The sequence below is a fragment of the Scylla paramamosain genome, chromosome 11 (assembly GCF_035594125.1).
Source record: "Scylla paramamosain isolate STU-SP2022 chromosome 11, ASM3559412v1, whole genome shotgun sequence".
NCBI classification, from domain to species: Eukaryota; Metazoa; Arthropoda; class Malacostraca; order Decapoda; family Portunidae; genus Scylla; species Scylla paramamosain.
In genome coordinates this window covers 26,498,004-26,511,022 of record NC_087161.1, presented here as the reverse complement: position 1 = coordinate 26,511,022, position 13,019 = coordinate 26,498,004, and the positions used below count along the sequence as shown (strand labels likewise).

The 13,019-nt window shown below is 38.5% G+C and overlaps 1 protein-coding gene and 1 long non-coding RNA gene across 10 annotated transcripts in view; one reads left to right on the top strand and one right to left on the bottom strand.

The window, feature by feature from the left end:
- Positions 1 to 13,019, bottom strand: part of LOC135105129 (prostaglandin E2 receptor EP4 subtype-like) — a 209,281-nt gene that overhangs the window by 31,046 nt on the left and 165,216 nt on the right. For all 7 annotated transcript variants that reach the window (XM_064013155.1, XM_064013154.1, XM_064013159.1 and 4 more), the window contains one exon: positions 7,027 to 7,172. In XM_064013155.1, coding sequence (XP_063869225.1) covers positions 7,027 to 7,172 — 146 coding nt within the window. The remainder of the gene's footprint in view (positions 1 to 7,026; positions 7,173 to 13,019) is intronic.
- LOC135105131 (uncharacterized) overlaps positions 1 to 13,019 on the top strand; it is a 184,502-nt gene that overhangs the window by 90,226 nt on the left and 81,257 nt on the right. The window lies entirely within an intron of this gene.

The following is a 13,019-nucleotide window of genomic DNA, read 5'->3' as shown; positions in this document are numbered from 1 at the left end:
CCTCCTGTTTGGCATTCACTGTGACCCGCGCAGGGAGAGAAAGGATGAAAGAAAAGGATAGAACGAACAGTAAGAGCGAGCTGTTATGGTGAAGCTGAGGTTAGAATAGAAGATGAAAAGGGTGCGAGGTTAACGTGACAGTAAAGAATGAGGAAATAGAATGCCGTAGGATGAAAGAGGAGTAAAAATGAACTGGATAGAATGAGGAATAAGAGTGAGAAGTTATAATAAAGCTAGAAGAATGTTATGTAAATGAAGAATAAAGAATAGGGAATTAAAATGAGATAGTTACGATAGAAAAAAATAAATAAATAAAAATCAACAGGGAACAATAAAGGATTAATTATGAGGTGTAATGGCGAGGTTTAATTTAGAAGAAAAGTGGAAAAGAGAATTAATAAAGGTTGTGTGAGGAGTTGGCGTGAGAATGAAAGGTGAGAGTGAGGGTAGCCGTGAGTGGTGAGCGTGAGGATCGCCTGCATGTGTTGTGTGTCGCCCAAACACGTGAGGCGATTAGCTTGTTGTGGTCGTTAACGAAGCCAGGAGGAGAGAGGGATTAGGGAGGGAGACTGGTATGGGGGGACGTGACAAATGAGAGAGAGAGAGAGAGAGAGAGAGAGAGAGAGAGAGAGAGAGAGAGAGAGAGAGAGAGAGAGAGAGAGAGAGAGAATGAAACTGCTAACAGACAAACAGATCAGTGCAAATGGACATATATTAAAGGTAGGAAGCAAACAGGTGTGCTAGGGAAACCAATTAAGCTAGAGGTAAGTCAGGGAAATAAAAGGAAATAAAAGAAGTAAAAAAATTGAAAGTAAAAATAGAAAATATAAGTGAAGCGTAATTATTAATAAGAAAACCGGAATTGAACTTAGACAAAATGAAAAATACATAGTTGAAATTATACAAAAAAAAATTAAAAGTCATGTCATTTACGCTAAAGATAAAAAAAAAAATGAACAAAAGAAAAAAACCCTGCATTAAATTAAAGCTTCCCCTCCAAAACAAGAAAAAAATAGTTGAAATAATACGAAAAAAAACGCCATTTAAACCAAAGATAACAGAAAAAAGACCATTAATAAGAAAAAATCTGAATTAAACCACAACAAAAGAAAAAAATATGCAAATGAAATTATATATAAAAGAAACAACAACGGCAACGTCATTTAGATAGAGTTTATTAATGCGCCGTGATAAACGAAGACTTTAATTGTTATGAGAAAATTGCACTGCGGGAGAGAGAGAGAGAGAGAGAGAGAGAGAGAGAGAGAGAGAGAGAGAGAGAGAGAGAGAGAGAGAGTGTGTGGGAAAAAAAAGCAATTATTTGAGTTTCCTGTCAGAACAATCAGGGTAATTTTTGTGGTAATGGCGACGAATGGTCATTAATTAGCGGCTGATTCTGTTAATAGGGTCTGACTGAGAGAGAGAGAGAGAGAGAGAGAGAGAGAGAGAGAGAGAGAGAGAGAGAGAGAGAGAGAGAGAGAGAGAGTGTGTGTGTGTGTGAGTGTGCATGTGTCTATAAAGTTGTTGAAATATTTTGTTCACGGTTATGGCTGAATGTTTTTATCAGTACGTTTATTTCACAGCCAAAATTTGATGTGAAAGATATAAAATTAATTACCCACAATACAGAGAGAGAGAGAGAGAGAGAGAGAGAGAGAGAGAGAGAGAGAGAGAGAGAGAGAGAGAGAGAGAGAGAGAGAGAGAGAGAGAGAGAGACTCCCCTTGCTCCTTACAACACCATCCCCCGCGACTCCTGACGTCAGCAGAAAACCCTATAAGTGACTACCATCCCCGTGTCTCGAAGTGCGTCGTCTGTTTAAGTCCTTAGTAGCAGGTTGGGCTTTTGGGAAGGGAGAAATATGATGCAGTAGGGAAGGAAATGGAGATAGAGGGAAACGTAAGGAAAAAAAAATGGGAGGGGTTTAGAAAGGAATGTGGGAGAAATGGAAGGTTGTGAAAGAATGGAGGAAGAGCAGAAAGGGAATGGGGGAAAGGGGATAGGAATGACAGTACAGGTAATGGGTATAAGGGTAAAGTAATCGGAAAGAAATGGGAAAGGGTTAGAGAGGAATGGACAGGTTAGGGGAAGAGGGAAAAGTATAGAAGAGGGGACAACAGGAAAACAGTAAAGAATGGGGAGGAAATGAAAGGGAAATAGTAGTAAGTATAAAAGGAGGAGGAAAAGTTGAAAATAAATGAATGGGGAAAGAAAGAGAGTAAATGTGGAAAAAAAGATAAAAAAGAAAAGAGAAAGAAAGAAAAGGGAAAGAAAGAGAGTAAAAAGAAAAAAAAAAGAAAAAAAGAAAAAGCAGATCTCGGCAGAATTCAAATTAGCGTGGAAAATGAAATGTCGAGGAGGAGAGAAAAATTATAAATCAGGAAGCGTTGCATGTCTTGTGAGGGACGAGTGTGTCAGGGAAAAGTAGAGGAAACTAGAAAGATAAAGATATCTAAACAGAAAAAAAATAAAAGAATAAAAAAAAAGTTTGAAGAGAAGTGAAATTAATTAACCAGATTTTTTTTAATATAGCTTCATATCACCAACATTTTTATTTTCGTTGCCATCACTTCACAACACAAATTTCTCCCCTAAACAAGTCTTACACTCATAATAAAAGTCTCCTCTATCTATCTCTCTCTCCCCCTAAAGAAGTATCTCTCCCCATTACAATTATTCTTCCTCCTAAGTAAACCTCCCCTTTCTCCCAACTCCCACTCTACTCAACTTAACTCTCCTTCAATATAAATCTTTACTCTCCCCAATAAAACTCAATCTCTCTAATGCAACTCCCCCACTCTCACAGTACTCTCTCTCTCTCTCTCTCTCTCTCTCTCTCTCTCTCTCTCTCTCTCTCTCTCTCTCTCTCTCTCTCTCTCTCTCTCTCTCTCTCTCTCTCTCTCTCTCTCTCTCTCTCACAGTATAATTTTTTCCCTTTCATTAACACAACTCTCACCTCCTTTACCTCCAACACGGCGCCATATGATCTCCGTTTAGTTATGCCACTCTTAAACAACCTGACACATTCTCCCACGCGCAGACTCGAGTTAGCGTGACAGACAGACAGACGGACAGACATTGGCTTATCGTGATGGACAGACAGACGGACGGACAGACGCCAATGTACCTGTGAATTCTCTTAGTTAATCTCCATCATTGTTCATGCGTCTGTCCCTGTCTCTGTTGTGTCTGTTTGTGTGTTTGTTTACGTTCCTGCGTGTGTTGTGTTCAAGTTGTAGGGTTGCTGTGTTTGTTAATGTGTCGTTTTATTTATTTTATTTATTTATTTATCTATTAATTTATTTATTTTTGTTTGTTTGGTAATCGTATATTTTCATGTTTTTTTCATCTTTTCTTTCTTTCTCCTTGTTGATATCTCCTTTTTATCATCTTATTAATTCGTATTCTGTTTATTGATGCCCTGTTTTTGTATGTTTGTTTCTTTATCCTCTGTTTGTTGATCTCTGTCTCTTTTTTTATGTTTTTTTTTTTAGTTCATCTTATGTTTGTTAATGTTTGTATCTCCTTTTTTATCAGTTTCCCTGTTTATTTTTCTTCCGTTCTCTCTCTTCAAAAGTTCAGCCATCTGTACATTTAATTTCTTTATACTTCTGAATTGATTTATTGTGGGACTAAATTAATGAATTCATCTCTCTTTTAGTCTTTACCTCTATTTCTTCACTTCATTAAGCTCCAACTTCCGTTATTTACTCTCTTTATATTTAGTTTATTGTTGATCTAAATATTGATCTCCTCTCTCTAATTTTGTTTATTCATTTCACATATAGTTATCCTGAGAGTCTTACTGATTTTTCTTTATTTAAATGTTGGTAAGTTTATTTCTGTCCTTTATTTAATCTTTATCTTTCAATTCAGTAGTAGTCGAATCCTAAAAGATTAATTAGTTTCCTTTCATTTAATTAACTTGTTTATTTATCCTTCTTTGTTCACATCTTTATCTTGCTTCATATTCATTGTTAATCTGTTTATTATATCTTTTATATATCTTTTTCTTTCAGTTCTCTCGTATAATAATAACTTAAGTACAAAAGTTTATTAATTTTCATTTCATCTAACTAATTTATTTATTCATTTCGTCTATTCACTTCTTCATCTCTGTTATCTCTTTATCTCTCAGTTATCCCTTTATCTTTCAGTTATCTCTCAATTTGCTGGCTGTTTATTATTTTTAAGCCTGAATGTTGCAATATTTCCTCCCTTCATTTAACGAAGCGTGGCAGGAATGTAATTTATTCTCCCTGCTGTTATTTCATTGTGCATCGTGTGTGTGTGTGTGTGTGTGTGTGTGTGTGTGTGTGTGTGTGTGTGTGTGTGTGTGTGTGTGTGTGTGTGTGTGTGTGTACCATTGGAGTGCTTTGTGATGCATTTGTCCTGCTTGCCTGATTCACGTCACGCTCTTTGTGTCTCTTCTTAATTATTTTTGTGTTTTTTGTATAATTTTTATTTGTAGTTATTTTTTTCAGTTATTCCTGTTATTTCTATTATCTTATTTTTTTATGTATTATTCGTTTTTTTTATTATCTTTGTATTATTACTATTATCATGATTTTTTCAATTACTGTTTTTATTGTTTTTATGTTTTTTTTTTCATTATTTTCACTGATCGGCTTTTTTTCAGTTATTCTTATTATTTCCATTATCATCTATTTGTTATTAGCATGCGGTTTATCCTGTTTTCTTTTTTTTTTATTTTGTCTGTCGTGTTTTTCATTACCTTAATTTCTTAATGATATTTTTTTGCAGTCATTTCCATCATCTTTATTATTCTTCATTCTGCATTATTACCACGGATTTTCACGGCAATTCTTATATATTTAGTTATCTTTTACCATTATTCTTCTCTTGTTATTATTTTCTTCGTTAATCTTGTTTGTCAAAATGAACTCCATGCACCAAATATTCCAGTCTTCTTTTCTCTGTAACTCTGTCTCTCTTTCTCTTGTCACGTCACGTCTCTCTTAACTCAAATCCTTCCTTAATGCTACGTCTGGCCAGTGTCTCGTGTGTGTGTGTGTGTGTGTGTGTGTGTGTGTGTGTGTGTGTGTGTTTCTCTCTCTCTCTCCGACCTTGAATACCTCTGTTCTTTCCTCCGATATTTTCTTCCTTGTGTCTTAGAATTTGGTCTTTTAATCCATTGAGAGAGAGAGAGAGAGAGAGAGAGAGAGAGAGAGAGAGAGAGAGAGAGAGAGAGAGAGAGAGAGAGAGAGAGAGAGAGAGAGAGAGAGAAAGCCATAACACAGTGCCATTTCACCTGTCTGCCTTCTCACCTGTATAAAACAACTCCTGAAGCCACTGCAGGAGTCATTAGGGGCCGCTTACCTGTGTGTGTGTGTGTGTGTGTGTGTGTGTGTGTGTGAATGTTTGTTTGTACATGCTAGGTCTCTTTTTTTGCGGTCATGAGAAACGTGGGAGGAGGAGGGAGAAAAAGAGGAGGAGGAGGAGGAGTAGGAGGAGGAGGAGGAGGAGGAGGTGGAGGAATGCTACATTTTCTGAGGAGAGGAAAGAAAGTGGTCGTGAGCCGCAGGGAAAGGAGATTAAAACTATGGTGGAGTGGGGACAAAGGAACTGAACTTGAGGTGATGGAGAGAGAGAGAGAGAGAGAGAGAGAGAGAGAGAGAGAGAGAGAGAGAGAGAGAGAGAGAGAGAGAGAGAGAGAGAGAGAGAGAGAGAGAGGACAAAGTGAGTTGGAAAAAAATATTGTCTCTGCTGTCGTTTGCAAAAAAAAAAGAATAAAAATAAAGTAGAAAAAAGTAAAGGAAAGGGACCAAAAATACAGCTAATCTCTCTCTCTCTCTCTCTCTCTCTCTCTCTCTCTCTCTCTCTCTCTCTCTCTCTCTCTCTCTCTCTCTCTCTCTCTCTCTCTCTCTCTCTCTCTCTCTCTCTCTCTCTCACGAATGGAATAAAAATTGAGGAGAGCAACCGAAATGAAATAATCCACGCTATATTGAAAACCAGAACAAGAGGAAGGGAGGGAAAAAACCGCAGGACACACCAGCAACACCGGAGCCGTCACCACTGCAGAGAGGGGAAAAAGAAAGCAAAAAAGAATAAAAAATGGTCAACAACGAAAAAAAAGAACGAAAAATACTAGAATGGAGCAACGTGTACACTTTAATCCCTGAATGAGAGAGAGAGAGAGAGAGAGAGAGAGAGAGAGAGAGAGAGAGAGAGAGAGAGAGAGAGAGAGAGAGAGAGAGGCCACAGAAGTTCAACGACCCAATGTAACCAATCAGATTATGAAAGAAAATAGTGCAAATATAGATTTAAACACCACTGCAAGAAAACAATACTGATAACAACACACATTCACAACATTCAGCTACCTCTCATTGCCAGCCCTCTCAAACATTCACTCAATTAACCCCAACCCTCTAAATAACAAACATACGAGAAACAACACCAATGAAAACACCACTAACTAACACACACACACATACACACACACAAAAAAACACTATATGAAAGAGGCATTCTGACTAAGAGCAACAAAAAAGGCAGAAGAAAAGGCTCCTTAATTGTGCCAGCCCCCACAGAGTAGCCAAAGACTGTCCAATTTACTCACCTAACCCTTCACATCACAAACACTGAAGATCAAACTCCATCAACTAACCATAGAAAGGGAGAGATGGAGATCAAAGGAGACGGCGCACCATAGAAATAAACGTAGGACTAAGCATGGGAACAGGGGCAGGAATGATAGGCCTAATCACAGGAACAGAGACAGAAATCATAACTACACAGGGATTACTGCAAAGGACACGTTTGTAATACACCTGGTAATCTCTGGAACTCGCTGTCTGCTTCTGCATTTCCACCTATCACTTAAATTCCTTCAAGAGGGAGGTTTCAAGACACTTATCCTTCAATTTTTGACTACCGCTTTGGACTCTTATCTGGGACTCTCATCTCAGTGGGCTTCTTTTTTTTATTGTATTTTTGTTGCCCTTGGCCAGTGTCCTTCCTACGTAAGAGGAGACACACCAGCCAACACAGCCTTCAACACTCACTTGGTCCTGGTGGTGGTGATGTTCTTGTTGTAGAAGTAGCCGTGCCTGATGCCGATGAAGCGCTCCACGGCCATGGTGGAGACCAGAAGATGCGTCACCAGACTGATAAGCATCATGGAGAACCCGTGGAAGTTGCACAGCGGCTTCTGTATTACGGGAGAGAGAGAGAGAGAGAGAGAGAGAGAGAGAGAGAGAGAGAGAGAGAGAGAGAGAGAGAGAGAGAGAGAGAGAGAGAGAGAGAGAGAGAGAGAGAGAGAGATTTTATTACTATTAATTAAATTTACTCTGACAATGGACCACTGTTGTCTTGTGTGTGTGTGTGTGTGTGTGTGTGTGTGTGTGTGTGTGTGTGTGTGTATGTATGTGTCCTTAGCTCCGAGACAAACTATCCCGCCAGGACGATAAACAAAGGGCTCATGTGCTGAATACCATTGTTATTGCGTGCCCTCAAGTCTCGTTATATTTATGGTCTGGCTTCTGAATCTGTCCTTGGCTCTTTAGTATAATTTGTCGGTGGCTTAGTTTTTTTTTTTTTGTCTCTCTTATCGTCTCTAATCGTCTCTAATCGTCTTTTCTTATCGTCTCTGCATGGAAGTGTTCGTATTTGCGTGGGTTTGTTAGTATGTGCGTTTGTCTGTCTGTGTGTTAAAGTGTGTTGCTGTGTTTTTGTTTATTTATTTATTTATTTATTTACTTGTTTATTTATTTACTTGTGTGTGTGTGTGTGTGTGTGTGTGTGTGTGTGTGTGTGTGTGTGTGTGTGTGTGTGTGTGTGTGTGTGTGTGCGTGTGTGTGTGTTTTATTCATGTATGTGGAGTGTCCTTGATATATCTTAGTGAGTGTTTATGTATAATTTATTTTTTCTCACACATTTCTTTTTCATGTACATACTTACTTACTTATTTATTAATTTCTGAACCTATTTACTTATCTACTTATCTGTTTACTTATTCACTGCTACTCTCCCTAACACAGCTTTATCTACTTAATCTGTTTACTTACTTACTGCTACTTCTATTATCACAGCAAATGGTGATGAATAATGATAGGTAGCAGTAATAATAATGCTAGTGATGGTGGTTGTGGTGATGATGATGATGATAAAAAATGTTTGATTTTATGATGATAAATTGGACACCTCATCATCATTATAATAATCATCATCATCATTGTCAACAACAACAACAACAACAACAACAACAACTCAAGAAAACGAAACAGAAAACAAATTAAAAAGAGACGAACAGGTGCAGAGACTGAGAGAGAGAGAGAGAGAGAGAGAGAGAGAGAGAGAGAGAGAGAGAGAGAGAGAGAGAGAGAGAGAGAGAGAGAATTATATTAGCCGACCGTTCTGAGTTACCATCGCTTTGAACTTCACTTCCTGCTACACACACACACACACACACACACACACACACACACACACACACACACACACACACACACACACACACACACACACACACACACACACACACACACACACACACACACACACACACACACACACACACACACACACACACACACACACACACGTCGCATGCCTACAAATTTATGGCAAGTATTATCAAAATGTATGTTCAGGGTTTGACTTTATACCAGGACTACATATCTTTGCTGCTTTTATTGGTATGTTTGTTTGTTTTTGTCATTTTGTCCTTTTTTTGTTTTGATTCCGCTTCTAATTTGCTGCTGCTCTGGTGTTACGTGTTTTTTTTTCTTTTTCTTTCTTTTTTTATTGTTTTCATTTTATCTCTATTTTTTTTCTCTCTCTTAGTCGGTCACGGAATTGCATTGTGTCGTGTTGTGTTGAGTTTTGTTTGGAGTACTTTATTTGTTTACTTTTTTCTTTATTATTATTTCTCTCACTCTCTAATTTGATGTCCTGTATTTCTTCTTTTAACTAAACGACTTGCCACTGTACAAAAAAAAAAAAAATAAATAAATAAATATATAAATATACGATTAAAAATTTTCCTCTAATGTTACTGATAATGAAGTCATGAATAGTAGAAGAGGAATATTGATACCAAAAATTATATATATCAATCGAAAATATGAGGTTTTTTTTTAATATTTTTTTAAGTGTCTTCATTTTATTTCAAAGTTAAGAATAATTACTGTCTTATGCTGCACTCGTAAGGACTTTAAATTAATATTTCAACTATATGCAATTGTTCTTCTTTATGAAATTTTTTTCTTCAGTCAGTGTTTGGTGTGGTAGTTCAATTTATTACTTTTATCGATATAGTTGTGTTTGTTTCCTTTTTCTCTTTATTTGTTGGCATGTTTATTTATGTGTCTGTTGGTCTACCTATTTATTTATTTATTTATTTATCTATCTATATGTATCTATCTATCAATATGTTTATCTATCTATCTATCTATATCTACCTATCTATCTGTATATCTATCTATCTATCTCTCTATCTAGTAATCTGTTAAATTTTTGTGTATTTTATTTTTCTCGTCCATTTTTGCGTGTTGAACTTCATGCACAGAAACACACCACTATTCTACTGAGCCTTTTTCTCTCCGCTGTTTCATTAACTTGTGGTGATGCTGTTATAAGGATTGTTTGCTCTTATGTGATTTTGTTAGCGTTTATTGGATTACTCGTGTTTAGTCTTCCTCGTCTTTCATCACCTTCCTTTTATTCAATTTTCCAGAGAAGAATTTAGTGATTTTTTTTTATATCGTGTGTGTGTGTGTGTGTGTGTGTGTGTGTGTGTGTGTGTGTGTGTGTGTGTGTGTGTGTGTGTGTGTTTGTGCGGTTTGCGTGACTTTTGCGCCTACGTGACTATGAAAACTTTTTCGTTCTGCTGTATTTTCTTCTATTTTTTTTTTCATCCTCTAGTTTCGTATCAGTGTTATTATTTGTTTGTTCTTTGTTGTTGTTGTTGTTGTTGTTGTTGGTGGTGGTGGTGGTGGTAGTGGTGGTGGTGGTGACATCTCTGCGTTTCAACAAGCCTTCGTTTTATTTTGGAAGGACGTGTTCAGTTCCTTCTTAGAATAACTGCTCTTCATGTATTTTCATGCTGTGATGCACTTTTACCATTTCCTTCCTTATCCATCCCCCTGCTTGCCTATATATGTGTCTGTCTGTTTGCCTGTTTGTCTGTCTGTCTGTCTGTCTGTTAATTTGTCCAGCTGCCTACAAACCTACCTATCTATCTGTGTGTCAGTCTGCCTGTCTGTCTTTCTATCCTAGCTGTTTATTTTTTCATTGTAACTTCTTTGCTAATTGCTAACCTATATACCTGACGACATGAATGACATGGGTACACACACACACACACACACACACACACACACACACACACACACACACACACACATACATACATACATACATACATACATACATATCAACCCTCCCACCTCACCCCTTTCCCTTCCATTACTCACACTTACTCTCCGGCTTCCTCCACCTCTCCCTCTCTCTTACTCCCACCCTCCCTCACTCACTTCGTCCTCTCTCTCTCTCTCTCTCTCTCTCTCTCTCTCTCTCTCTCTCTCTCTCTCTCTCTCTCTCTCTCTCTCTCTCTCTCTCTCTCTCTCTCTCTCTCTCTCTCTCTATGCCCTTCACACCCCATTTAGTCTCACACCAAACAAATAAGCTGACCAACAGGTAAATGCACACATATGTCACCACCCTCACACACACACACACACACACACACACACACACACACACACACACACACACACACACACACACACACACACACACACACACACCATGCATACAGATAAGCCGAGCGAGAAATGTGGCGGAATACACGTGGGTTCTGCTGCTGCCTTGAAATATTCCCCACTTCTGAGCCACTGATGAGAGAGAAGGAGAAGGAGGAGGAGGAGATGGTCGTGGTGGTGGTGGTGGTGGTGGAGCTTCATAACACTTAATTAACAGCAATACAAACGTGTAATAGAAGACACTGAACACCAAGTCAGGAAGTTTTTAAGCATGAATTACCGTGCAGCTTCCTCTCTTATTTTCCTTTATTTATGTCTATCTGTCCTTCTTCGTTTCCCTCTCTCTCTTCTTTTTTTCCCTTTCCTTCTCTCTCTCTCCACCTAACTTTTCCTCTCTTTTATTCCCCTTCTTCCCTTCCTTCTCCTTTTACTTCTTCTTCCTCCTCGTTTTCTCTCTTTTTCCTTCACTTCCACTTCTATTTTTCCTATTTCATCATCCCTCTCTTCCCTCCACCTTCTTCCTCCTCTCTTACTTTCCTTTCCCTCCTCCTGCTCTTCCTCTCTCCTCTCTCTTCTCTTTTTCCTTCACCTCCTCCCTTCCTTCATTCCTTCCTTCCACCCCTTCTCCTCCTTTTCCCCATCTCCTCTCCTCTCTCTCTTCTCTCCACTTCCTCCCTCCTCTCTTCCTTTCCTTTCCTTGTTCTCTTACCTTTCCTCCCTCCTCTCTCCTTACTCCCTTCCTCCCTCCCTCCCTCCCTTCCTCCCTCCCTCCCTCCTCTCCCTACAATTAAATCACTCCTTAATCCAGTGAAAAATTTTTATTGTCAATTCCATAAGGTTTAATTTTGCTTGATAATCTTTAAAAGGGGGACTGTATCAAAAACCCTGTTGAAATTGAGATATATCGCATTATATTTGTCATCGTTATCCGACCAAGGACAGTCCAGTGAGCAGAAATAACCAGGTGAAAAGAAGAAGGGAAGGAGAATGAGTAAGTGTGCAGAAAGAGGAGAGAGAGAGAGAGAGAGAGAGAGAGAGAGAGAGAGAGAGAGAGAGAGAGAGAGAGAGAGAGAGAGAGAGAGAGAGAGAGAGAGAGAGAGAGAGAGTAGAAAAAAGGAAAAGACAAATGAGGAGAAAACCAAACAAGAGAAAAAAATAATACCATAAAAAACAAGATAAAAAATGAAAGAATAAAATGAAATAAAAAAACACATAAGAAAGATAAAAAAATAGAACGAAGAAAACAAGAGAATAAGAAAAAAACAAGAAAGAATAAAACAACCATACGCAAAAAGGAAGAGAGAGAGAGAGAGAGAGAGAGAGAGAGAGAGAGAGAGAGAGAGAGAGAGAGAAACGAGAAGATAAAAGAAGAAAAGAAACAAAAGAATAGAAATCATAACAGAAAAGAGAATAAGAAGAAAAATAAAGAACAGAGCAATGATACGCAAAGAGAAAGAGAAAGAAGGAAAGAGAGAGGAAGAGGAGAAAAGAGAAGGAAGGGGGGAAGAGGAGAGGAGGGGGAGACAATATGCGTGTTATTCCAAGGACGAAGTGGATTTTATTACCCATTTAAAAATCCATATCTACCTGGAGAGAGAGAGAGAGAGAGAGAGAGAGAGAGAGAGAGAGAGAGAGAGAGAGAGAGAGAGAGAGAGAGAGATGAACGAGACTGCCCACTCCCTCCCTCCTTTCCATCCCTTCCTCCTTCCATTCCTTCCCTCCTCTCCTTCCCTCCTCTCCTTCCTTCCTTCCCTCCTTCCCTTCTTCCCTCGCGGCAGGATTTGGAAAGCAGTGGATTTCGGAAATATCGTTTGAGGGAGAATGAGGAAAAAAAACCGTAACGTATTCGCAGTAAAACATCGATTTTGAGAGAGAGAGAGAGAGAGAGAGAGAGAGAGAGAGAGAGAGAGAGAGAGAGAGAGAGAGAGAGAGAGAGAGAGAGAGAGAGAGAGAGAGAGAGAGAGAGATGTGCAAAGAAAGAATTCGAAAGATTTAGATTAAGCCGTAGAGTGAAAGGAATTAGGAGAAAGAAGGAGAAAGGAAGGAAGGAGAGAGGATGAAGAGCTGGGGAAGAAGGAGAGATGAAGGAATGAAAGATAAATACGAAAATGATAAATGACGATGTATAGATGAAAGAAAAGGATAATGTAAGAATCATTGACTCGAAAGAGAGAGAGAGAGAGAGAGAGAGAGAGAGAGAGAGAGAGAGAGAGAGAGAGAGAGAGAGAGAGAGAGAGAGAGAGAGAGAGAGAAGGTTGTGTATCCTTGAATTTTAGAGAGTAAATTAAATAAAG